Genomic DNA, 26,862 nt, shown 5'->3' with positions numbered 1-26,862 from the left:
GACTAGTGGTTCAGCTTCACATGACGATGGAAGCCCTCCTTCCACTAAAAAAATCAAAAGAGTTAAGCTGGCAAAAGCACAGCGAAGAACTGTGCTTTCTAAGAAGATATCACAAATCCCCAAGGAGAGTCCAAGTGTGGTGGTGGTTGCGATGCCTGACCTTCCCAGCACTGGACGGGAAGAGGTGGCTCTTTCCACCATTTGCACGCCCCCTGCAAGTGCTGAAAGGAGCACCCACAGTCCACTTGCTGATATGCAAATTGAAGATGTCACTGTTGAAGTACAACAGGATGAGGATACTGGTGTAGCTGGCGCTGAGGAGGAAGTTGGCGAGGAGGATTCTGATGGTGATGTGGTTTGTTTAAATCAGGCTCCGGGGGAGACAGTTGTTGTCCGTGGGATGAAAAAGCCCATCACGGTCATGCCTGGGCAGAAGACCAAACATTCCACCTCTTTGGTCTGGCAATATTTCTATCCAAATCCGGACAACAACTGTCTTGCCATATGTACCATATGTAAAGGTGAAATAAGTAGGGGTAGGGACGTCAACCACCTAGGAACATCCTCCCTTATACGGCACCTGCAGCGCGTTCATAAAAAGTTACTGTCAAGTTCAGAAACTTTGGCTAAGACCATAAGCAGTCCAGGGACACCTAAGTCCCGTTGTCCTGTTGTATCCAAGCGCCTGCAAACCACACCGTCAACTCCCTCCTCGTCAATTTCCTCCTTAGTCAGGATCGGAAGTAGTCCTGCAGGCCATGTCACTGGCATGACTGACTCTCCTATCCGGGATTCCTCCGGAGGATCCTGCATTGCTACGCCTACTGCTGCCGCTGCTGCTGTTGCTGCTGCTGGGAGTCGTTCATCATCCCAGAGAGGAAGTAGGAACACCACTACTTTTACTAAACAATTGACCCTCCAACAGTCCTTAGCGAGGAGGATGAAGTACGACAGCAGTCATCCTGAAACAAAACGGATAACTGAGGCCTTGACTGCTATGTTGGTGTTAGACGTGCGTCCGGTATCCGCCATTAGTGCAGTGGGATTTAGACAATTGATGGAGGTAGTGTGTCCCCGGTTCCAAATCCCGTCTAGATTCCACTTCACTAGGCAGGCGATACCGAGACTGTACAGAAACGTCAGAAAAAGTGTCCTCAGTGTCCTGAAAAATGCCGTTGTACACAATGTCCACTTAACCACGGACATGTGGACAAGTGGAACAGGGCAGACTAAGGACTATATGACTGTGACAGCCCACTGGGTAGATGAATCACCTTACGCAGCAACAGCAGCAGCGTCACCAGTAGCAGCATCTCAGAAACGCCAGCTCGTTACAAGTCAGGCTACGCTGTGTATCACCGGTTTCAGTAAGAGGCACACCGCCGACAACCTCTTAGAGAAACTGAGGGAAATCATCGCCCAGTGGCTTACCCCACTTAGACTCTCCTGGGGATTTGTGATATCTGACAACGCCACCAATATTGTGCGGGCATTACATCTGGGCAAATTCCAGCACGTCCCATGTTTTGCTCACACAATAAACTTGGTGGTGCAGAATTTTCTGAAAAGCGACAGAGGCGTGCAGGAGATGCTTTGGGTGGCCCGAAAAATTTCTGGCCACTTTCGCCATTCAGCGACTGTGTGCCGAAGACTGGAGCGCCAGCAAACACTCTTGAACCTGCCCCGCCATCACCTGAAGCAAGAGGTTGTGACGCGGTGAAACTCAACCCTCTATATGCTTCAGAGGATGGAGGAGCAGCAAAAGGCCATACAAGCCTATACATCCACCTATGACATAGGCAAAGGATGGGGTATGCACCTGACTCAAGCGCAGTGGAGAATGATTTCCGTGTTGTGCAAGGTTCTCCAGCCCTTCGAACTTGCCACACGTGAAGTCAGTTCAGACACTGCCAGCTTGAGTCAGGTCATTCCCCTCATCAGGCTTTTGCAGAAGCAGCTGGAGAAAGTGAAGGAGGAGCTAAGACGGAGCGATTCCGCTCGGCATGTGGGACTTGTGGATGAAGCCCTTCATTCGCTTTGCCAGGATTCCAGGGTGGTCAATCTGTTGAAATCAGACCACTATATTTTGGCCACCGTGCTCGATCCTAGGTTTAAAGCCTATGTGGTGTCTCTCTTTCCGGCCGACACAAGCCTGCAGAGGTGCAAAGACCTGCTGGTGAACACACTGTCAGCTGAAGCGGAACGTGACACGTCAACGGCTCCTTCTTCATTTTCTCCCGCAACTGGGGCTGCCAGGAAAAAACTTAGGTATCCTAAGCAACCCGCTGGCGGTGATGCAGGGCAGGCAGGACCAAGTTTGGACATCTGGTCCGGACTGAAGGACCTGGCAACAATTTCTGACATGTCTACTGTCACTGCATATGATACTGTCACCATTGACAGAATGGTGGAGGATTACATCGGTGACAGCATCCAAGTAGGCATGTCAGACAGTCCATACCTGTACTGGCAGGAAAAAGAGGCAATTTGGAGGCCCCTGTACAAACTGGCTCTATTTTACCTGAGTTGCCCCCCCCTCCAGTGTGTACTCCGAAAGAGTGTTTAGTGCAGCCGGGAACCTTGTCAGCGAAAGGCGTAGGAGGTTGCTTCCACAGAATGTGGAGAAGATGATGTTCATCAAAATGAATTATCAGCTCTTCCAGGGAGACCAGCCTCCAGAAGGTACAGAGGGACCTGTGGTGGTGGATTCAAGTGGGGACGAGTTAATACTTTGTGAGGATGAGGATGTACACACTGAAGAGGGTGAGGAATCGGTGGATGAGGAGGATGAGGATGACATCTTGCCTCCGTAGAGCCAGTTTGTGCAGGGACACATTAATTGCCAGCTTGTTTTGTGGGGGCCCAAACGAACCAATCATTTCAGCCACAGTTGTGTGGCAGACCCTGGCGCTGAAATGATTGATTTGTTAAAGTGTGCATGTCCTGTTTATACAACATAAGGGTGGGTGGGAGGGCCCAAGGTCAATTCCATCTTGCACCTCTTTTTTTTCTTTGCATTATGTACAGTTTGGGGCCTAGTTTTTCAAACTGCCATCCTGTCTGCCACTGCAGTGTCACTCCTAGATGGGTCACGTGTTTGTGCCGCCCACTCGTGTCGCTTAGCATAGTCATCCAGCTACCTCGGTGCAACCTTTTGGACATAAAAACACTATTGTGAGGTGTTCAGAATAGACTGGAAATGAGTGGAAATTAAGGTTATTGAGGTTAATAATAGCATAGGAGCAGAAAAACTTACAAATTCTGTGATTTTAGCTGTTTTTATGCTTTTTTTCAAAAAAATACAGATCCAAAACACAAAACCCAGAACCCAAAACACGGAAGGGTGGTTTTGGCAAAACCAATCCAGATCCAAAACACGAAGAAAGATCCAGATCCAAAACCAAAACACAAAACACGAAAAGTGGCCGGTGCACACCCCTAATATATATATATATATATATATACATATATAGTCTTCCCGACAGTCTCATATGTTCCTTTCTGCATGAGCTGCATTTATGTGATCGTGCCCCTACTGTAGTAGGCCAACACTTACTCGCCCCATCACACCCTTGTTTCGACTCTGAGGAGTTACAGCATAAGCGTAATAATCAACCAAATCTAAGTATGGATGAATGTGGAAACGTGGATATACAGTGTAGGCAGTGCAAAAATGCTCAATTTGCTTAAAAAAAATGATGCTTATGTCCAATTCTACATCAACTCATTCATGTATTTTTTAGTAGATTTGTGATTTTATGAATTTACTCTTTAAATCTTATTGTTTCATTATTTTCCAGGACACTGGTGAGATGTGGGCTAGATTCCAAAAACGGATGTTTCATGTACATAAAAAACCTCTTACATTGTAAGTTTCATTATTAATAGTCAGCCACCCTGTATTGTTATTCGTTTTTCCTACCGTATTCCCATATACAGGATGTGATAAACTGTCATACAGTCCTCCGGTGATAAGTTATTCATACTAACCATGCTTATTCTCTGCATCTACTCATCAATCTCCACAACAATTATTTATTTACATCTGTACAGTTAATTCATAATCAATTTTATTATGCCATATCCAAGCAGTTCTGTAATATTTCATCCAGGGGCATCTAATAGTGTAAATTTTATATTAGTATGTGAAATAACAAGAGTACCTTACAAATAATGCCAAATTATACAGCATTATACATCTTTAGCACATGATTGGTATGAAGTGTCATTTCTCAATCGGGTGTGTTTTGGGGGTTGGGGGTGCAGGACCAGGGTGCACAGGTGCCATACTATGGCACTAATACAACCAAAAGTCCTGTTGAAGATACACCTTGTCCAAGTTTTGAAACAAAATCTTTTATGACTGTACATCATTAATCTTACTTCATGATCTATTCTATACAAAACATGCTTTTTCCAAAAATCACAGCTAATTAAAATAATATGAGTATTTATGTAAGATTGGAAAGCATTATAGTAGTTTTATCATTACAATTGTAACAAATAGAGAAAAGTAGGGGGTTGTTAGAATCGGGTTGGGTATCCAAGTCGGTCAGAATCCAGACGCCAGCATCCCGACAGGGTTAGGATACCGACACTTGTCGGTCGGTATCCTAGCCCTCCCCTTCTTTCTACCCCTAACCCTCCCTCCCCACACCCTAAACTTATCCCTCCCACCTTAGTGCCAAACTCTAATTCTCCCTCTAGTGCCTAACCCTCCCCTAACGCAGTACTTGCCATTGGGTTGCCAGCGGTCGGGATGCCAGTGCCGGGATTCCGACTCCAGCATTCTAAGCGCCAGAATCCAGACTGTTGGGATATTGACCAGATCCCTTTAGAATCAGCATATATTCTTTATTAAATATTCCTGCATTTTTTTAAATTTTTTAGTTTCTGTTTAAATATGTATGCTCAAATTTGTGTATATTAAAAAAAATATATTGTTTGGTATCCTGCACATATATAGTAACTTTCTTGTCTAATCCAGCATATCGCCATATCCTCACATGGACCACATTCCAGGTTACTGGTAAGCTTTTATTTACATTAACTTGTTTTCTAACATAACATATATTATTATTATTATACACAGTGTTCACAGCACCGTACAAGGGGTAAATAGTATATACAGTATATCCTGCTAACATGGGAAGATGGCTTGCTTTTACACCATAACACTTTGAGAAGTACTCCATACAGTTATGCTGTCTCTTGATATTGCTCATTTATGTTGTCAAGTCTCCCCATGTTACGCAATTGGATATACAGTACATTTTTGTATATGTTAGAATGTGAAAATTGACTTTTCTTACTATGCTTGATAAATAAGCTTCTTTTTCAATGGATGTGCTGGCTCTCTTTATTTCTACAATGCCATTTTATGTGCAGAGCACTCCTATTCATATGTGATTCTGGTGTGTGCTAGTTGTCAAAAGCTCAACCTCTCTCTCTATATATATATAATAAAAATCTGTCTGTCTGTCTGTCTATCTATCTGTATGCTGGGCATACACTATACAATTTTCTGTCAGATATCTGTCCAATCTGGCTGGTTGGAATGAAAACCTGGTAATGTATTGGAGCAGTGACAATGACAGTCGATCATATGGTCTTAAACACTGGAAAACGGATGAAAAACAATTGTTCAAATTGGTTACATTTCTGTGTTTTAATCAATTTGTCTGAACGACCATTTTTGTCTGTTTTCCAGTGTTTGTGAGCAAATCGTCGATTGTCATTTGCTCGCATACATTACCAGGTTTTAATTTCAACCAGCCAGATTGGACAGATACGGAGCCTGATGCTGAGCGCTCGCACGCGGGTCGATGGTGCCCTTGTGCGCATGCGCACGACGGAGGGAGCTCCGTATTGCGCATGCACGAGACCTGAATAGCGACGGCCAAGCCTTCGCTATGGGTCTCGCACCAAAGGGGGCGTGCTGTCGATGTTGAATGACAGCACGCCCCCTTTGGTGGGCGTGCCGGGGGCGTTGCTGCCCAGACAGAGTCGTTCCCATGGGAACGCCTACCGTCTGGGGCCGGCCCCACTGACATCTCTAGTGATGTCAGTGGGAGTGCTTTTGGCTATGATAGAGACAAAAGCACTCCAGGGCTTGCGGCAGTGAGACCCTACCGCAGGGTCTCGTCGCAAGCCCGATGGTCGCGATGGTCTTGACCATCTTTTGGACGCTCGCATAAGCTGTGGGTGGTCACCCACAGCTATGCGAGCGGTCAGGAGGCCACTCCAAAATTAGGTATGAGGGCCCTGATTCAGAGCGAGAGCTCTTGTCAGAGCGTCCGGCTCTGAATCAGACCCACAGTCAGGTGCATAAATATTGGGACATTGACAGAATTTTCAGATTTTCGCCTCTATTCACCACCACAATGGCTTTCAAATGAAACAAACAAGATGTGCTTTAACTGCAGACTTTCAGATTTAATTTGAGGGTAATTACATCGGTTTCTATATGTGCCTCCCACTTTTTAAGGGGCCACAAGTAATGGGACTATCAACTCAAAAGCTATTTCATGGACAGGTGTGGGCTATTCCCTCGTTATTTCATTATCAATTAAGCAGGTAAAAGGTCTGGAGTTGATTCTAGGTGTGACATTTGCATTTGGAATCAGTTGCTGTCGACTCTCAATATGAGATCCGAAGAGCTATAACTATCAGTGAAGCAAGCCATCATTAGGCTGAAAAATCTAAACAAACCCATCAGAGAGATAGCAAAAACATTAGGTGTGGCCAAATCAACTGTTTGGAACATTCTTAAAAAGAAAGAACACACTGGAGAGCTCAGCAACACCAAAAGACCCAGAAGACCATGGAAAACAACTGTGGTGGATGACAGAAGAATTATTTCCCTGGTGAAGAAAAACCCCTTCACAACAGTTGGCCAAATCCAGAACACTCTCCAGGAGGTAGGTGTATATGTGTCAAAGTCAACAATCAAGAGAAGACTTCACAAGAGTGAATATAGAGGGTTCACCACAAGATGTAAACCATTGGTGAGCCTCAAAAACAGGAAGACCAGATTAGAGTTTGCCAAACAACATCCAAAAAAGCCATTACAGTTCTGGAACAACATCCTATGGACAGATGAGACAAAGATCAACTTGTACCAGAGTGATGGGAAGAGAAGAGTATGGAGAAGGAAAGGAACTGCTCATGATCCAAAACATACCACCTCATCAGTGAAGCATGGTGGTGGTAGTGTCATGGCGTGGGCATGTATGGCTGCCAATGGAACTGGTTCCCTTGTATTTATTGATGTTGTGTCTGCTGAAAAAAGCAGCAGAATGAATTCTGAAGTGTTTCGGGCAATATTATATGCTCATATTCAGTCAAATGCTTCAGAACTCATTGGACGGTGCTTCACAGTGCAGATGGACAATGATCCGAAGCATACTGCAAAAGCAACCAAAGACTTTTTTAAGGCTAAAAAGTGGAATGTTATGTAATGGCCAAGTCAATCCCCTGACCTGAATCCGAATGAGCATGCATTTCACTTGATGAAGACAAAACTGAAGGGAAAATGTCCCAAGAACAAGCAGGAACTGAAGACATTTGCAGTAGAGGCCTGGCAGAGCATCACCAGGGATGAAACCCAGCATCTGGTGATGTCTATGCGTTCCAGACTTCAGGCTGTAATTGCCTGCAAAGGATTTGCAACAAAGTATTAAAAAGTGAAAGTTAGATTTAGGATTGTTTAGTTTGTCCCATTACTTTTGGCCCCTTAAAAAGTGTGAGGCACATATAGAAACCGTTGTAATTCCTACACCGTTCACCTGATTTGGATGTAATTACCCTCAAATTAAATCTGAAAGTCTGCAGTTAAATCACATCTTGTTTGTTTCATTTCAAAGCCATTGTGGTGGTGAATAGAGGCCAAATATGAAAATTCTGTCAATGTCCCAATAATTATGCACCTGACTGTATCTGACAGATAATTGTATAGTGTATGCCAAGCATAAGCTGTTGCCCACAGCTGAAATCACTTTTGCCAACATTTTTTTTGTAGGTGTTCTAGTCAGGGCCGGATTTACAATGGGGTGGGTGGAGCTGTAGCTCCAGGCCCTCCCATTAAAATAGGCCCACAACATCTCACAGCATATGCTGTGCTGCTGTAGACAGGAAAAAAAAATCCTGCTACCGCACAGCTTGTGAGGCCGGCCAGCGGCCGATCGCGGCTCCTCCCTCCCGACCCTGTTGGGCCATCAAACTTCCCCTCTCCCTTGCAGCCCGCACTGCAGCGCAGCCCGCAGTTGACACAGTGACTGGTCACACATGACGGCTGATTGGAAAGACCTTAATACTGTGCCGCACAGTACCGTGGCGCCTCCTCTGTCTATGCCACATGATGTCATCACTGCTGATGCGGAAAAAGCATCAAGCGCAAGCAGTCAAGCCTAAGCTCGGCTCCGTGAAGGCAGCATAGCCAGGTGACATACTGGAGCTGTGGTACCAGTGAGTAGTGCAATGCTGGCTGCTGATGGGAGTATTATGCCTGTGCTGCTGGCTTTAGTCACTGATTAGTGTGTCCTGCTTCAGCCTGAGCCTACGTTAGTTCCTCTGTAAAGGGTGTGCACAAGGCAATAATAGAAGATTTTAACAATTCTATCTATTAACCCAACTTAATCAGTTTTATACATATGTGGTTACTGTGATATCTATCTATGTATATATATATATATATATATATATATATATATATATATATATATTACATATATCTCAAGCAAAGAGGCACTCAGTGGCTTATTGACCAATGTTTAAATTTATTGTATACATTTTCCTTTGTTTTCCTTTCACACACACAATTCTGGATTTTTCAAGTACAGATTTGTATAAGTGATAATGCACCAGATAGGTGTGTATGTATTGCTTTTCTAGAGGGCATATTGGAAATGGAGAACCTTTAGTGTTAATGTCAAGGCAGATGAATAGATAGAATAGGACCAAAGTGTGAGGCTTTACACACATAATTGATGTGTTGGAAATATGTTAGGGCATTTAAGTGCTGAGCTTTTCCTATTTTTTGCACACACACATACCTATTCTAATTCTAAGGGGACTGTTCATCAAGGCAGTTTTTCATAGCATTATATAGAAACAGCAGTTTCTGCATAATTTTATGTATCAACGCTATGCACCAACAGCCTGATGCAGAAGCTTTTTGGAGTATGGTCCCTTTGCTTTACGCCATCCTCAGATGGCGTAAGGCGCTTTATGCCTATGTACACATACAATATTCACAGATGAGGTATCTACCGATCCCTCTCCTGCAGTCTCCGGCCAGCTCTGGAAACTGACACTGTGCACATGCACATTGTCAGATTCCCCCAGAGGAGTCTTTCATAAATGTCCTCCAATGTGCCGAAGATGTAATTCCCAGGGACTGTAGTTATCAGTAGATACACCATAGAATTTCGCTGGTGGGCCACACATGCCCCAGTCTGACAAAGTTCATAACCATAGCTAAATAGAATTCCGCTCGTTCTTTTAAATAAAACCATTGCAGCCAGGCTGCATGGGATTGGATGTGTCGCTGCACACTACATCGATCTGCTTAGCTTCAAAAGTTCTAAACTGACCATTAACATGGCAATTATTGTTCAATAATATAAAAGGTGGTGCATGCTTCAAGCAAATAGGGGAGGGAGATTGAGGCAGGTTGAAGGTAGGCGGTAGCTATGCCCTGCATGGTGCTAGCCTCACCCATGACACAGACCTCACCCACTGCGCAGACCACAACACCCCATTTCAGTAGTCACACCCTTGCTGTGCTAGTCAAACCACCTAAAGCAGCACCCAATAGGCCCTTCATAAATTTCAACTCCAGGCCCATGTGGACCTTAATCTGGCACTGGTTCTAGTTGTATTGCTTTGCATAACGGTTCTGTCACGGGAGTAACCCACATGGTCAGCAGTGCTATTCAGACTGGTGTCAACACTGCCTTCACCCACCACTCACACCAATGTCACTGTGTGTGCTGTGCACAGACTGCTATATAGCTTATCCTATTCAAGTGAACGCAGGCCTAAAGCACTTGTCCTCCCAACCTACCGTCCAAGCACATGGTGCCAAACGTATATCTTGCATTGATGATGTCAATTAATTTTGCTTTTGTTATTGCTCAGCTTTAACTTGATGGATCGAGTTAAAACATAGTGCAGGTTATTTCTAGTTTCTAGTTTACATTACAAAATGATGCAATTTTCATGTATATCGTAAAGTTTTTGCACCAACTTGGAAAATTATTATATTAGTGTATAGAGAGAGAGAGAGAGAGAGAGAGAGAGAGAGAGATTGTAGGTCCACACTCACGTCATTAAATGTAACACTGCTGGGGTAGCAACCATTCTGAGCACAATGGCTCCAATTGCATATCTTGGAATAAGGTACACCCACAAGGCTTGCAGTGTGATAAAACAGGATTTCTTCATTCACAGGAAAGCCGTCAAATCAGATCAACGTATCAGTCTTCACTGGGACTTTTGTCAAGATATCTTGACAAAAGTTCCAGTGAAGACTGATATGTCGATCTGATGTGAAGGCTTTCCTCTGAATAAAGAAATCCTGTTGTATCACACTGCAAGTCTGGTGGGTGCACCTTGTTCAAAGATATACATTTGGAGCCATTGTGCTCAGAATGGTTGCTACCCTATTCCTATTGAAATGCTGTTTACTATGCATTGAAACGTTGACTGTTATAGCCTAGCCGCTGAGTCCAGTGTCTTTCTTGTATACTTAGAGTGCCGCACATTGGAGGATTGGTATGATTATTACTTTGTGGGGGCAACTTCTATTTTGGAGGAGTGCCGGACCTTTTGGATTGTGGTATATATACTGGTTATATATATATATATATATATATATATATATATATACATGAAGGCGGCACTCACGACGGCTTGAAATATGACAAGAACCCTGTTGTGTAAATCTACGTTTCAGGGTCTTTAATGGCCCTTTCGTCAGGATTTAAAAGAGAAGTTACAAAACATCTTACCTTAAAAGTGCAAACCGGCGAGTGAGCAGACGCCGGGAGCCCGTCGCAGACGCGGCATACCTCTGACGTCATCAAGAACATGTGATCAAACCATCACCATAGTGACAATACAAACAGACAATCCACGGATGCCTGGAAGGTACATGTCAAAAATATAAGCAGAGTATTACAATCAGCAGACCGGCATAAAAGCAGATGAAATACATTAATGCAGATAATGTATTTGATCTTGCTATTTAGACTTGTTATTATATTTTAGTGTTACCTTCTACTTCATTCTGGATTATTTAATGTGGAAGGCTTTTTAAGCCTCTGATTATTGCAATGTATATTTATAGTTAACATATATCTCAACAGGCATTTGAGTGGTTTTTATGCCGGTCTGCTGATTGTCATACTCTGCTTATATTTTTGACATGTACCTTCCAGGTTTCCGTGGTTTTGTCTGTTTGTATTGTCACTTTGGTGATGGTTTGATCACATGTTCTTGATGACGTCAGAGGTATGCCGCCTTTGTGACGGGCTCCCGGCGTCTACTCACTCGTGGGTTTGCACATTTAAGGTAAGATGTTTTGTAACTTCTCTTTTAAATCCTGACGAAAGGGCCATTAAAGACCCTGAAACGTTGATTCACACAACAGGGTTCTTGTCATATATGAAGCCGTCGTGAGTGCCACCTTCATGGATATATATATGTCCTCACCTGCATAGGAGAGGTAACACGGAGGGCACCGGGCGCAATTTACTGTATTGCAGCTTGGGAGTGCCGGCTATTTGCTCTCTCTCTCTCTCTCTCTCTCTCTCTCTCTCTCTCTTTATATATATATAAATATATATATGTGTATATATATATATATATATATATATATACATATATATATATATTGTGATAGGATCACTGGTAAAGTGGTCAGTGAAAGATAAGTTTGCCCTAGGTTTCTGACCTATGTGTTTTAAAACCCCCAGGAGAAAGTTTGCAGTGACGCAAGCTTGAGTTTCGGCTTTTTGAAAAGCCGGTTTGGGACCTGGGGGTGTGGGTGTGAGGACAGGGTGGGCTCCACCCACGGCCACTCCAGGTTTTGGGCCTTTCAGCCTGGTAACAGGCTCATTAGAGCTTCCAGCTGAGAGTGGCCAAGATATGCTTGGTTTGTGTCTCACCTGGGAGAGCAGGCAGGGAGTTTGCTCAGAGACACTTGGAAACCTAGCAGTGAGGACTGTGCTGTGCTTTTGTTGCTGGTAAGGGTATTAGGCCCTGCCAGGTTCTTGTAGGGAGGGAAATCACTTGTAAAGTTAGAGCCCAGACAGGAATAGGATTTATGTTTATGTTTTCTTTATGTAATTTCTGATATTGTACAAAAGACTGGCGCCGACCAGCTTGTACTCGCATCCAGACTGGTGTACTGTTTCCCGGCTGCTGTGTGTGTAAGGAAGGAGTCCATCTACCCCAGGAGAGGGACCCCTAACCCGACTGAACGTCACATATGGTGGAGAATACGGGCAACTTCACACTGAATGGTACAGCAAGAAAAAATTTTACGTTTAAAATTTAAAGGGACAGACACCAGTATCTCAGTGTGGATAAAAACTGTGGGCCTGATTCAGAGCCGCTCGTAAGCGGCCGCTTGTTTGCTCCGCGCGATGTTCGCACAACTGCGTATGGGTTGTAATGCGCATGCGCCAACCAGTCATTGCGGTCGGAAATCGAGCGCTCGCAAAATAGCGAGTGCCTGCTAATTTGAGTGACAGGATGAGGCGTTTGTGGGTGGTAACAGGGGAAGGTGCTTGAAAATGGGGAGTGGTGATCCGAACGCAGGCATGCCAAACGGTCAAAACGGGCGTTTTAAGGGTGTGCATAATTAACAAAGAAGTGTCATCGACCACGTCACTTGGTTGTTTCTTAGCCTGAACTGTTCGCATGATTGTGGTAGGATAAACCTACCACAAGCACTGCGAGCAGTTCAGATGCCTTTCGATGTACTCGATTAATCAAATAAATAGCGGAGATGACGTAGGATGCGAGCGGCCAGGGGGCGTCTTTACAAAATAGCGAGTGCAAGTTTCGTTCGCTCGCTCTGACATAGAGGCGTCAACAGACCGCAAAGAGCGAGCGCTCAATTTAAATAGCCGGCCCCTTTTTCTGACTGAACGAGCGCAAATGGCGTCCGGCTCTGAATCAGGGCCCGTGTCCTTTGAGGTCCATAGAGGTGTTGTCGGCAGATGCTGAGAGAAGCCAGGTTTTGCTACAAACCTACACCTAAGGACAGCATGGAGGACATAGGTAAGGCCTTGCTCCAGTCTAACAAAACTCTGCAAGAAGCTATCAAAGCTCAGCAGGAAACAAACAGGACTCAACAAGTCGCCATAGAGGAAACCCGCCAGGCCTTAAAAGACGTGGTACAACAGTTAGTAGTCTGGTCTTGAGATGCATCCGCTGACCCTCCAACCAACACTCACTCCATACGCGCCAGTCACTTTCTGCAAAAGATGACCGAGAGTGATGATGTGGAAGCGTATCTTGCGGCCTTTGAGAGAACCGCAGAAAGGGAGAGTTGGCCCAAGGAACAGTGGGCAAGTCTTGTGGCACCCTTCCTGTCTGGAGAACCACAAAAGGCTTATTATGATTTATGCCTGGCCGATGCCAAGGATTATGCAAAGCTAAAACGGGAGATCCTGACTCGCTTGGGAAGTCACCTCATTTGCTTGGGCCCAACGACCCACCGCTGGGAGTTCCAAATGGAAAAACCTCCACGCTCACAGATGCATGACCTCGTCCATCTGACCACAAAATGGCTATAGCCCGAGACGCTGACGGGACCGCAGATCATGGAAAGAGTTGTGATGGACCGGTATCTGCGATCGCTACCTGCATCTCTGCGCAAGTGGGTGAGCCATGCAGACCCTAAATCCGCAGACCAGTTGGTCGAGCTGATGGAGAGGTATGTGGCGGCTGAGGAACTGTTGAGTTTGTCCCACCGAGCCCCGATTCCGCAACGGCGATCTCCCGTGACTACTGGTAAGACTGTTCCTGGGGAGAAGGGTGCTGGGCGGTGGAATGTACCTAAGACTGAGGGTGTCGAACCTGGAGACAGGCCTGCCAGGCCAGGAAGGTTCTTACCCCGTAAGCGACTAGACTTTAAGATGACTCAGTGTTTCTGATGTGGTGGCTTCAGCCATATTGCCACTAATTGTTCCCTTACCTCTGAGCCTATGCAATGTGATACTGCTCATGTCCACCGCACGGTGTCTTTCTTTGCACAGCGAGCCTGTACTGCTGATCGGCAGGCTGAGACAGATAAGCACATGTGTGTACTCAGTGTAGAAGGCAGCCGAGTTGAGGCACTGTTAGATTCTGGTAGCCTGATGACACTTATGAAAGCTGAGCTGGTGGACCCCTTGAAGCGTAAGGGGAAAACTGTTGGAGTGACCAGCATACATGGTGATACTCGGTATTATGTTACTGCCAAAGTGAATGTCAAAACTTCATGTGGTTCTGCGATAGTCTCTGTGGGTTTGGTGCACGGTCTAATGTATGATGCCATATTGGGGAGAGACTTTGCTCACTTCTGGAAGTTGTGGGAAAGCCGGTTTGTTCCAGAAGTGAACAACCCCGACCCATTTGAGAAGGTTATTGATGCAGTGGAAGGGGAAGTTTCTTCTGAATCTGTGATTCTCTAGCATGGTTGGCGAACCTGAGAGTGATGGTGGCTCACCAGACAGTGTGCCTCCCACTGAGGTGGGAAGTGTTGTTGAGCCAGTTGATTGTCTGCCTGATTTAGAGGTCAGAAGGGAGGTCTTTGCCATGGAGCAGTTAAATGACCCTACTCTGGTTAGAGCCAGGGAGAATGTCAAGGTGATTAATGGTAAACCCATAGACCCCGATAGTCCTTTGTCCTATCCTCACATGGCAGTATGTCAGGATTTGTTATATCAGGTGTCTAAAAAGGGGGAAGATATTGTGGAACAACTAATAGTGCCCAAAACTTACAGAAGAACAGTGTTGGATCTGGCCCATGGTCATATAACGGCAGGCCATCTAGGGGTAGAAAAAAACACGGAGCGAATTATGCAGAGGTTTTTCTGGCCCGGGCTCCATAAAGAGGTATCTGACTTTTGCGCATCCTGCCCTGAATGTCAGTATCATGCTCCCAGACCACATTTCAAAAGTCCTCTAGTCCCACTACAAATTATAGAGGTACCATTTGAAAGAATAGCTATGGACTTGGTGGGGCCCTTGTTGAAGTCTGCACGGGGACATCAATATGTTCTAGCAATTCTGGACTACGCTACCAGATACCCAGAAGCGATACCGCTAAGCAATACATCTACCAAGTCCATTGCTAGGGAGCTGATCCATGTTTTTAGCAGGTTGGGAATACCTAAAGAGATACTAACTGATCAGGGTACCCCGTTCATGTCAAAAGTTATGAAGGAGTTGTGCCGCCTGTTTAAGATTAACCAGTTAAGGGCCTCAGTTTATCACCCCCAAACCGGTGGGCTGGTCGAGAGGTTTAACAAGACCTTAAAACATATGTTAAGGAAAGTAGTCGACAAAGATGGCAAAGATTGGGATTATTTGTTGCCTTATCTGCTGTTGGCCATAAGAGAGGTTCCCCAATCCTCCACCGGGTTTTCACCTTTCGACTTGTTATATGGGAGACATCCAAGAGGCTTACTAGACATTGGCAAGGAGACGTGGAAGGGGCAGTCCAGTCCTTATAAAACAGTGATTGAACATGTTTCCCAGATGCAAGAGAGAATTGTGGCTGTAGTGCCGATAGTTAAAGAGCACTTGGAACAGGCCCAACTAGCACAGCATAGGGCATATAACCGCAATGCACAGTTAAGAAGCTTTGCTCCTGGGGACAGAGTGTAGGTGTTGGTTCCCACAGTAGAAAGTAAGCTGTTGGCTAAGTGTCAAGGGCCCTTTGAGATCTTAGAAAAAGTAGGACAGGTCAACTATAAAGTTTACCAGCCGGGGAAAAGAAAACCCGAACAAATATATCATGTGAACCTGATAAAACCCAGGAGGGATAGAGCAGCACTGTCAGCCGTCCAAGCCCCTCCAGTAAAAACTGGTTCCCTGGTACCCGAAGTGACCATGGCAAAAACCCTGTCATCCAGTCAGCAGCAGGAGGTCAAGGAATTATTTATCCGAAATAGGGTACTGCTTTCTGACCTGCCAGGAAAAACCACGGTCATCAAACATGACATAGTCACTGACCCTGGGGTTAAGGTTAACCTAAAGCCCTATAGGTTGCCTGAAGCCCAAAGGGAATCTGTGTCGAAGGAAATTAAAAAAATGTTAGAATTGGGGGTAATTGAAGAATCACACAGTGAGTGGTCCAGTCCCATTGTCTTTATTCCAAAGCCCGATGGAGTGTGCGTTTTTGTAATGACTTCCGTAAACTGAACAGTGTTTCAAAATTTGATGCCTACCCGATGCCGAGGGTGGACGAGCTAATTGAACGGCTGGGGAGAGCAAGGTATTTAACCACTCTGGACCTAACCAAGGGGTATTGGCAAGTGCCATTAACCGAAAACGCCAAAGAAAAAACAGCTTTTTCTGCACCGGAAGGGCTATTTCATTATAAGATGTTACCCTTTGGGCTACATGGGGTGCCTGCTACCTTCCAAAGAATGATGCAGTCCAGTCAGGGCCTTCAAGGGGTCGCGGGTGTCAGCGATGTTGATTTGGTGCTGGCACTGGCAGGCAGTCATGGAGAGACTGTGCCACCGGTCACGATGCAATCAGAGCTCGCAGACTGGCACCAATCAGCAGTGGCGGCTCTTGATTGGCTGCCGGTCCATGAGCTCCAATATGCTCGCAATCAGTGCCTGATTCAAATTGCGCCAGCGCTGTCTGTCCATGTCTGCCACTGCCTGCTGGTGAGCCAGCTGTAATTAGCTGGTGACCTGGCCTAAAATCCACACCTGCTGTCTGCTAATGGCACACAGGAGGAGGCAAAAGGCTGCTGGAGGGACATGGGGAGATGATTGCTGGGGGGGGCATAATGTGTAAGGGGCACTACTATTGTGTGGAATAATGTGTTATATGGGGCATTACTACTGTGTGGCATAATTTGTAAAGCGTATAATGTGGTATTATGTTTTAGGGGCATTACTGTGTGGCATAATGTATAAGGGGCTCTACTACTGCGGGGCACATGTGTATAAAGAATACTTCTGTGTGGCATAACCTGGAGGGGCTCTGTGTGGCATAATTTGAATGGGGTTTGTGTGCCATAACATTAATGGGCTCTGTGTGGGGGCAAATTACTCTGGGGGGCCCTTTTAAGATCTTGCTGTGTGGCCCACAAAGTTCTAGTTACTCCCTTCCATGCAATCACAGAGGCTCTGGATATAATATGAACTTGCCTGAGTCATCATGTCTGCTTAGACTGACGGTAAAATTATTCTTTTGTATCTTTCTCACAGGTTTTTGGCAGACTTGGAATCTGTGTAATTTAAGAGTGTCCCCATGTTTAGGTTTTCGTCTGAGTATGTGTGGCCCTACCGAAGTTCAAACCCAGGCAAATTTGGTGGAGCTCGGTTCAAAACTTGTGCCATGCATAAAGGACAAACAGACGGACAGACATGCTTTCTCGCTTATTATATACATACAGTCAGGTGCATAAACATTGGGACATTGACAGAATTTTCATATTTTGGCCTCTATTCACCATTTGGGCCCCTTAAAAGGTGGGAGGCACATATAGAAAACGTTGTAATTCCTACACCGTTCACCTGATTTGGATGTCATTACCCTCAAATTAAATCTGAAAGTCTGCAGTTAAAGCACATCTTGTTTGTTTCATTTCAAAGCCATTGTGGTGGTGAATAGAGGCCAAAATATGAAAATTCTGTCAATGTCCCAATACTTATGCACCTGACTGTGTGTATATATATATATATATATATAAACACCATAGATCCGGCTCTCCCTGGTATCAGGTAACTTGGCCCGGTGCCCGCGAAGAGGAGGTAGGTATTGAACATGAAACCGCGGCACTCAGGGTACTTGAAGAAGGCAAGTTTAATGCGACATCATAAAAGCAGCAACGTTTCTGTGCCCACAACCGGCACTGTCCTCAGGCTATAAAATACAAGACAAAGTCTTACCTTAAATAGCACCCGTGAAACATGCAGACACCCAAGCCGGAAGCGGGACCATACACCCGTGCCGGCGGCGCAAGAGAGTGACGTAATCAATCTCAGCATCATATACCCACCACCAAGGTAACGCAACACAACAAAACAAAACAACACAAAGCGCTGCTACACCACACTACGCAATAGATAGATAAATAGCAATATAGATACAAAAGGCGGTCGGCCGCTGCTGGGGCGGAATGCCTAGTCATTAATCTGTCTGATTACGAATTATCACCTATAGAAACCCGTATATTGTCAAGAGGTTTGTCTTTTGTGCCTACTAATGAACCAGATAAATTTGAGTGGCAAATTGATAAGTTTCGTCTTAACAGGCAACTCAAACTTAGAGAATTTTTCTCTAAAAATGCGACTAATACTAATTCCAACACTGATATTCCACTCTCTTTGTTGAAGCTGCAACCTAGATCCAACTTTGATCCCCCGTCAAGTAATGCTACCATCAAAACCTCCATTCGATTGTTAGATCAACAAACTGCCCCCTGTTTCAAGAAGAAATTTTCCAGAAGTAATCTCACTGGCACTGAATGGTGTGCCTTGAATAGTTTGTCTAAAAATCCTGATTTGGTGTTTAGACCGGCTGACAAGGGTGGCGCCTTGGTTGTCCTCAACACGACAGACTATATCACTGAAATTCAAAGACACCTCAGCGATACTGTGACATATAAACAACTCAATGGTGATCCTACTAATATATTTAAGAAACAGTTACACGAAAGGCTACAAAGGGCATTGAATGAAGGTTTGATCTCCTCTGAATTAATGTCTGCGCTGATCCCTGCATACCCCATTGCACCCTTATTATATGTTATCCCTAAAATACACAAGACTCTTGTAAAACCACCCGGACGTCCTATTATTGCAGCTACCAGATCTCTCTATCAACCATTGGCTACTTATCTTGATACCTTATGTCAACCTTGTATCCAGCAAAACCAGCATTATCTTCTGGACACGATGTCTCTACTCAACTCTCTTAATGAACTGCCAGTTTTTACTGAAGATATTTTACTTTGCAGTATTGACGTCACCAGTCTATATACAGTGATACCACATGACCAAGGTCTTATAGCCATGAGACACTTACTAACTGATAATCCTTTGTATTGTGGGCCTAATATCGATTTGATTATCGATTTGTTGTCTTTGGTTTTGCACAATAATTTTTTTATTTTTGATGGCATTTTCCATTTGCAATGTGTCGGTTGTGCGATGGGGTCCAGTGTGGCCCCATCGTACGCAAACACATATAGGTTTGATGTTGAAAATCAAGTTTTTTTCTCTGATAGCAATATCTCTGATAATATCGCCTTTTACAGACGATATATCGATGATTTGCTGATTTTTTGGCGTGGCAGTGTGTCCGCCTTTAAATCGCTTATGGATAATCACAATGCTCTGAATCATCCAGTAAAATTTACGTATACCATTAGTTCCACAACGGTTAACTTTCTCGATGTACAGATCACCCTAGAACGAGAGAGGATTGAAACTTCGTTGTATACTAAACCCACGGATCGAAACAACTTGCTCCATATGTCCAGTTTCCATCCTTACCCGCTCAAGAGAGGGTTACCATTCTCTCAACTCTTGTGCATTAGGCGCATTACTTCTGACCCCAATCTTGCTGATGTACAGATGGAATCTATGATCCGTAAATTTTTGGATAGGGGATATGATGAGAAGCTTCTCTATGAGACCAAGACTAAAGTTCTTGGTATGAATAGAGAAGATTTACTAAAGAAACATGATAAACGTTCTAATACCAATATCTTACCATGGGTTACTAAATATAACACCGCTAGTTCCCTTATTAATCGGACATCTAGATGTCTATGGCCCATCATTCAATCTGATACAGATCTTAAATTAGCTGATACTAGACTAATGGCTAGCTATAAAAGAGGGCGTAATCTCAGAGATTTTCTGGTTAAACCTGTTATCCATACGTCTTTGTCTCACAGACCCAGTCACTTTTTGGTAGGCAAGAAAGGCTGTATTAAATGCACGTGTACCACCTGTGGTTTTCTTATTCCTGGTGACACTTTTTGTCACCCACATTCCGGTAAAAAATTTTCTATTAATTTTAGACACGTGTAATTCTAAGTTTACTGTGTATCAGATCATTTGCCCGTGTGGGCTCTCGTATATCGGTAAAACCGAACGTTCCTTTAAGGAATGTATGGCTGCCCATAGATCTGCCATCCGAGCAGCTCTGTTGAGCGGCACTAGTGAGCAACCGGTGGCACGCCATTTTGGTCAGGTTCCCCATCCACTTTCCACTCTACGTTATCGTATGATCGATCACGTCCCTCTATCGTTGTGGGGCGGTGATCGTGGTTTGAAACTTCTCCAATTGGAAAGTCGTTGGATTTTCCGGTTGGGGACTCTTGCTCCCAAGGGACTTAACGAGCACCTTGGCTTACAACATTTTATTTGAGTATTGATCGTGACTGTGATACCTATATTGAGTTTACATGTCTCTTGCCATGTTATGTCTGTATCTGCCCTTATTGTGTTGATGCTTTTTATTCAAGCTATATTCACTTGGTCAGCTATCAGTGTTTATTTAGCCTCCTATTTGTAATGCATTTTCTTACATTTAGATTTATGTGCTCGTGTGGTTAGTCTTGTCCTGTTACATGTAATATATATTGTTATGATCTTTTGTATCTATATTGCTATTTATCTATCTATTGCGTAGTGTGGTGTAGCAGCGCTTTGTGTTCTGTTTTGTTTTGTTGTGTTGCGTTACCTTGGTGATGGGTATATGATGCTGAGATTGATTACGTCACTCTCTTGCGCCGCCGGCACGGGTGTATGGTCCCGCTTCCGGCTTGGGCGTCTGCATGTTTCACGGGTGCTATTTAAGGTAAGACTTTGTCTTGTATTTTATAGCCTGAGGACAGTGCCGGTTGTGGGCACAGAAACGTTGCTGCTTTTATGATGTCGCATTAAATTTGCCTTCTTCAAGTACCCTGAGTGCTGCGGTTTCATGTTCAATACCTACCTCCTCTTCGCGGGCACCGGGCCAAGTTACCTGATACCAGGGAGAGCCGGATCTATGGTGTTTGTATCGTGGGGTATGCAGTGGACATCCTTCATGCCCTTTATTCGTCAAGGCTCCCCGGAAGCTGCTTAAGTATTCATGCTGTTTTTTCATTGCCCTCTAGCTGTTTTTTTCACTATTGTTTTTTTCACTATTGCGTCTTTTGCACGATGTGTACTTTTTAACTTTTTTGAATGCTGCTGCTGCCCTATGCTGGTTTCATTCTTTTTGGACATACTACATAAGCTGACTTTTTGCATACTACAAGTATATGCTGTGGATGTATAAATTCTCTCTCAAGAGCAACAATTTGCCTTGGTCAATTGGTGGCGCTATTGTGCAGGATACATTTTCATTATGGCTACTCCTAGTCAATTACCTGTGATTAGTGGATTCTCTGAAACAATGTATGAAATTGGTGACTCTTTTGGTTTCTCTGAACCTGAAGCAGATAATATTCTTCACAAACAGAGTATGGCTGAGCAAAGTGAAACTTTTAGTTGTGAAGATGTTTACCATGACCTATTAAGGCTATATAAAAAAGAAATCGATTTTCATTTTCATTGTATTTCGTTAAGCGACTATTACAGAGATAAGAAAATTCCCCGTGGCTTGAGAGTTAGAAACTGCCCTACTATAGGGCGTAACGACCCCAATTTTTGCAAAAAATGGGTCGGAATACTTAACAAATGTTCTATGGATTTGATCCTTTTGATTATTGAGCAGAGTACCAAGGAAATGAATGCAATGAGAGATAGAATTAATGCTCTTGAATTGATCCATAAGCCTATTCTGGATAATGATACATCGGTTAAGTGGTTTGATAAACTACATAATCAGCTACAAGTTTATAAGAGAGATCTGATTAAATTTAAAAAAGATAAAAGACTTAAGGTTGATGCAGATTATGACAACTATCGGGTGTATAAATGGACTGATAGAGCCCGCCATCAGGACATTAGACAACCATTCTTTCGCAGAAGACCACAGAGAGCTAGAGATCCTGAGTCTTCATACGAATTTTCCTCTTCAGTAAGTGACTTAGAAACCCTCAACAGTCAAAAAACTTGTCAGGTACAGGTGGTGTGGTGACGAGAGCAAAATTTACAGGAGGAGGTGTCGCAGATTCACGCGATGTGGGCAGCAATGGAAAAGGCAGAGGAAGAGTGAAAGGCGGTCGGCCGCCGCGGGGGCGGAATGCCTAGTCATTAATTTGTCTGATTACGAATTATCACCTATAGAAACCCGTATATTGTCAAGAGGTTTGTCTTTTGTGCCTACTAATGAACCAGATAAATTTGAGTGGCAAATTGATAAGTTTTGTCTTAACAGGCAACTCAAACTTAGAGAATTTTTCTCTAAAAATGCGACTAATACTAATTCCAACACTGATATTCCACTCTCTTTGTTGAAGCTGCAACCTAGATCCAACTTTGATCCCCCGTCAAGTAATGCTACCATCAAAACCTCCATTCGATTGTTAGATCAACAAACTGCCCCCTGTTTCGAGAAGAAATTTTCCAGAAGTAATCTCACTGGCACTGAATGGTGTGCCTTGAATAGTTTGTCTAAAAATCCTGATTTGGTGTTTAGACCGGCTGACAAGGGTGGCGCCTTGGTTGTCCTCAACACGACAGACTATATCACTGAAATTCAAAGACACCTCAGCGATACTGTGACATATAAGCAACTCAACGGTGATCCTACTAATTTATTTAAGAAACAGTTACACGAAAGGCTACAAAGCGCATTGAATGAAGGTTTGATCTCCTCTGAATTAATGTCTGCGCTGATCCCTGCATACCCCATTGCACCCTTATTATATGTTATCCCTAAAATACACAAGACTCTTGTAAAATCACCCGGACGTCCTATTATTGCAGCTACCAGATCTCTCTATCAACCATTGGCTACTTATCTTGATACCTTATGTCAACCTTGTATCCAGCAAAACCAGCATTATCTTCTGGACACGATGTCTCTACTCAACTCTCTTAATGAACTGCCAGTTTTTTACTGAAGATATTTTACTTTGCAGTATTGACGTCACCAGTCTATATACAGTGATACCACATGACCAAGGTCTTATAGCCATGAGACACTTACTAACTGATAATCCTTTGTATTGTGGGCCTAATATCGATTTGATTATCGATTTGTTGTCTTTGGTTTTGAACAATAATTTTTTTATTTTTGATGGCATTTTCTATTTGCAATGTGTCGGTTGTGCGATGGGGTCCAGTGTGGCCCCATCGTACGCAAACACATATATGTTTGATGTTGAAAATCAAGTTTTTTTCTCTGATAGCAATATCTCTGATAATATCGTCTTTTACAGACGATATATCGATGATTTGCTGATTTTTTGGCGTGGCAGTGTGTCCGCCTTTAAATCGCTTATGGATAATCACAATGCTCTGAATCATCCAGTAAAATGTACGTATACCATTAGTTCCACAACGGTTAACTTTCTCAATGTACAGATCACCCTAGAACGAGGGAGGATTGAAACTTTGTTGTATACTAAACCCACGGATCGAAACAACTTGCTCCATATGTCCAGTTTCCATCCTTACCCGCTCAAGAGAGGGTTACCATTCTCTCAACTCTTGCGCATTAGGCGCATTACTTCTGACCCCAATCTTGCTGATGTACAGATGGAATCTATGATCCGTAAATTTTTGGATAGGGGATATGATGAGAAGCTTCTCTATGAGACCAAGACTAAAGTTCTTGGTATGAATAGAGAAGATTTACTAAAGAAACATGATAAACGTTCTAATACCAATATCTTACCATGGGTTACTAAATATAACACCGCTAGTTCCCTTATTAATCGGACATCTAGATGTCTATGGCCCATCATTCAATCTGATACAGATCTTAAATTAGCTGATACTAGACTAATGGCTAGCTATAAAAGAGGGCGTAATCTCAGAGATTTTCTGGTTAAACCTGTTATCCATACGTCTTTGTCTCACAGACCCAGTCACTTTTTGGTAGGCAAGAAAGGCTGTATTAAATGCACGTGTACCACCTGTGGTTTTCTTATTCCTGGTGACACTTTTTGTCACCCACATTCCGGTAAAAAATTTTCTATTAATTTTAGACACGTGTAATTCTAAGTTTACTGTGTATCAGATCATTTGCCCGTGTGGGCTCTCGTATATCGGTAAAACCGAACGTTCCTTTAAGGAATGTATGGCTGCCCATAGATCTGCCATCCGAGCAGCTCTGTTGAGCGGCACTAGTGAGCAACCGGTGGCACGCCATTTTGGTCAGGTTCCCCATCCACTTTCCACTCTATGTTATCGTATGATCGATCACGTCCCTCTATCGTTGCGGGGCGGTGATCGTGGTTTGAAACTTCTCCAATTGGAAAGTCGTTGGATTTTCCGGTTGGGGACTCTTGCTCCCAAGGGACTTAACGAGCACCTTGGCTTACAACATTTTATTTGAGTATTGATCGTGACTGTGATACCTATATTGAGTTTACATGTCTCTTGCCATGTTATGTCTGTATCTGCCCTTATTGTGTTGATGCTTTTTATTCAAGCTATATTCACTTGGTCAGCTATCAGTGTTTATTTAGCCTCCTATTAGTAATGCATTTTCTTACATTTATATTTATGTGCTCATGTGGTTAGTCTTGTCCTGTTACATGTAATATATATTGTTATGATCTTTTGTATCTATACTGCTATTTATCTATCAATTGCGTAGTGTGGTGTAGCAGCGCTTTGTGTTCTGTTTTGTTTTGTTGTGTTGCGTTACCTTGGTGATGGGTATATGATGCTGAGATTGATTACGTCACTCTCTTGCGCCGCCGGCACGGGTGTATGGTCCCGCTTCCGGCTTGGGCGTCTGCATGTTTCACGGGTGCTATTTAAGGTAAGACTTTGTCTTGTATTTTATAGCCTGAGGACAGTGCCGGTTGTGGGCACAGAAACGTTGCTGCTTTTATGATGTTGCATTAAATTTGCCTTCTTCAAGTACCCTGAGTGCCGCGGTTTCATGTTCAATATATATATATTTATATATATATATATATATATATACACAATCTCCATAGTTCTGCCGGCACTCTGAACTACACAATCACAGCTTGGTCCTGTGCCAGAATCCAATTCCTTATACCACCAAAACAAAAACGGCACTAGGACACTGGTATAAAGTCAAAAAGCTTGTATTGCAGAAAGATCAAAAGTTTCGGAGCTGCCGCCCCATCGTCAGGACCATCCAAACATAAAAATAACAACATTGACCCATATATACATACCCTCACCAAACACCTCCTCCCCGTGCACAGCTGTAGCCTCAAAATGACTTCCGGAGGAGGCGACCATCACGTCACCTCCTACATCCGTATCCAGCGTTGCCCAGGACACCACCAAGCTTGTGGTTTTCCCAACACACATCCGGCAACACATGCGGATGTTGCTAGGCAACCCCAAGCGGGTGTCACAGACTGCGCCGCCGATCATAAGCCTCACTCACCCACAGCAGGCAGAATGTGCTCCTATACACATCAACCTGTGCTCAAATGCACAAGCACCCATCTATATGGTTCAACTTTCAGATGGTTCAGTGTACAAAAAATTCCAAGGAGATCCTACCTTGGAATATCAGAAAGCGCTGATTACTGGAGTCGGCCCAGGAGGAAAAGCAGATACCTGAAAAGGTTGTCTTGGCAATGAAGGTTGCCCAGCCTGTGGTTCCAGTGCTGTATACACTTTCTAAACTGCACAAGAACAGCTCTAGACCACCTGGCAGGCCTATTATAGCATGCAATGAAATTGTTCTTAGAGTCTAATTTATCTGTATTTGCTGTATTTGATCATCAGTTATTATTATTATTACATTTTATTTATAGGGCGCCACAAGAGGTCCGCAGCGCCGTACATACAGTAAAGGGTACACAGAACTTTACATTAGAATACAGTAACCAACTTATAAACAGAACACAAGTAACAATTAGCAACACAATTCTCCATACACAATACAGCTGGGAAGGTGAAGGCTGCCATAGAAGTGCTAGAGAAGAAGGCTGGGAGACAGTGGGGAGGAGGACCCTGCTCCTAGGAGCTTACTATCTAGGGGAGAGGGGAGATGGACAGATGACATGAGGCATGAGTGTGTAGAGGGGGACGTAAGTGCAGGAGGGACAGTAAGGAATCAGTTATTCCTTACTTAAAATTGACATTGTGCCGTAATTCTTTTCTGCATGATGGACAATTCTGTTTGCAGCTACGAGGGTGTGCCAGGGCTCATACATGGCCTCCTCATATGCGAATATTTTTATGTTCGAGCAAGAGGCAGAATTGTTTTTTGAAGACCCTAAGATTAGGGAAAGCATATTGATGTATACAAGATACATTGATGATGTTTTTTTGGTGTGGACAGGGGACATTGAAGCTTTTGATCATCTGATGTTACAGATTAACTCTATGTCATCACCCATTAAGTTCACTTATACATGTACTCTTAGTGAGGCATGTTTTTTGGATGTCAAAATTTTGGTGAACGAAGTTTTGATTGAAACAGAGGTGCTTAGTAAAACAAGATATTGTAATATCTTTTTGATGTCCTCTAGTCACCATCTGGAGCCCCTTTAAAAGGGGACTTCCGCTT

The 26,862-nt window shown here is 43.8% G+C and overlaps 1 protein-coding gene across 2 annotated transcripts in view; it reads left to right on the top strand.

Moving 5' to 3' along the window:
- Window positions 1-26,862, top strand: part of SPMIP7 (sperm microtubule inner protein 7) — a 95,991-nt gene that overhangs the window by 38,092 nt on the left and 31,037 nt on the right. For both annotated transcript variants that reach the window (XM_088445626.1, XM_088445625.1), the window contains exons 5-6: window positions 3,801-3,868; window positions 4,988-5,029. In XM_088445626.1, the coding sequence (XP_088301752.1) occupies window positions 3,801-3,868; window positions 4,988-5,029 (110 nt within the window). The remainder of the gene's footprint in view (window positions 1-3,800; window positions 3,869-4,987; window positions 5,030-26,862) is intronic.

The sequence above is a fragment of the Taudactylus pleione genome, unplaced genomic scaffold, assembly GCF_031769625.1.
Source record: "Taudactylus pleione unplaced genomic scaffold, aTauple2 ptg000386l, whole genome shotgun sequence".
Taxonomy (NCBI): Eukaryota; Metazoa; Chordata; class Amphibia; order Anura; family Myobatrachidae; genus Taudactylus; species Taudactylus pleione.
This window is presented reverse-complemented; position numbering and strand designations above follow the sequence as displayed.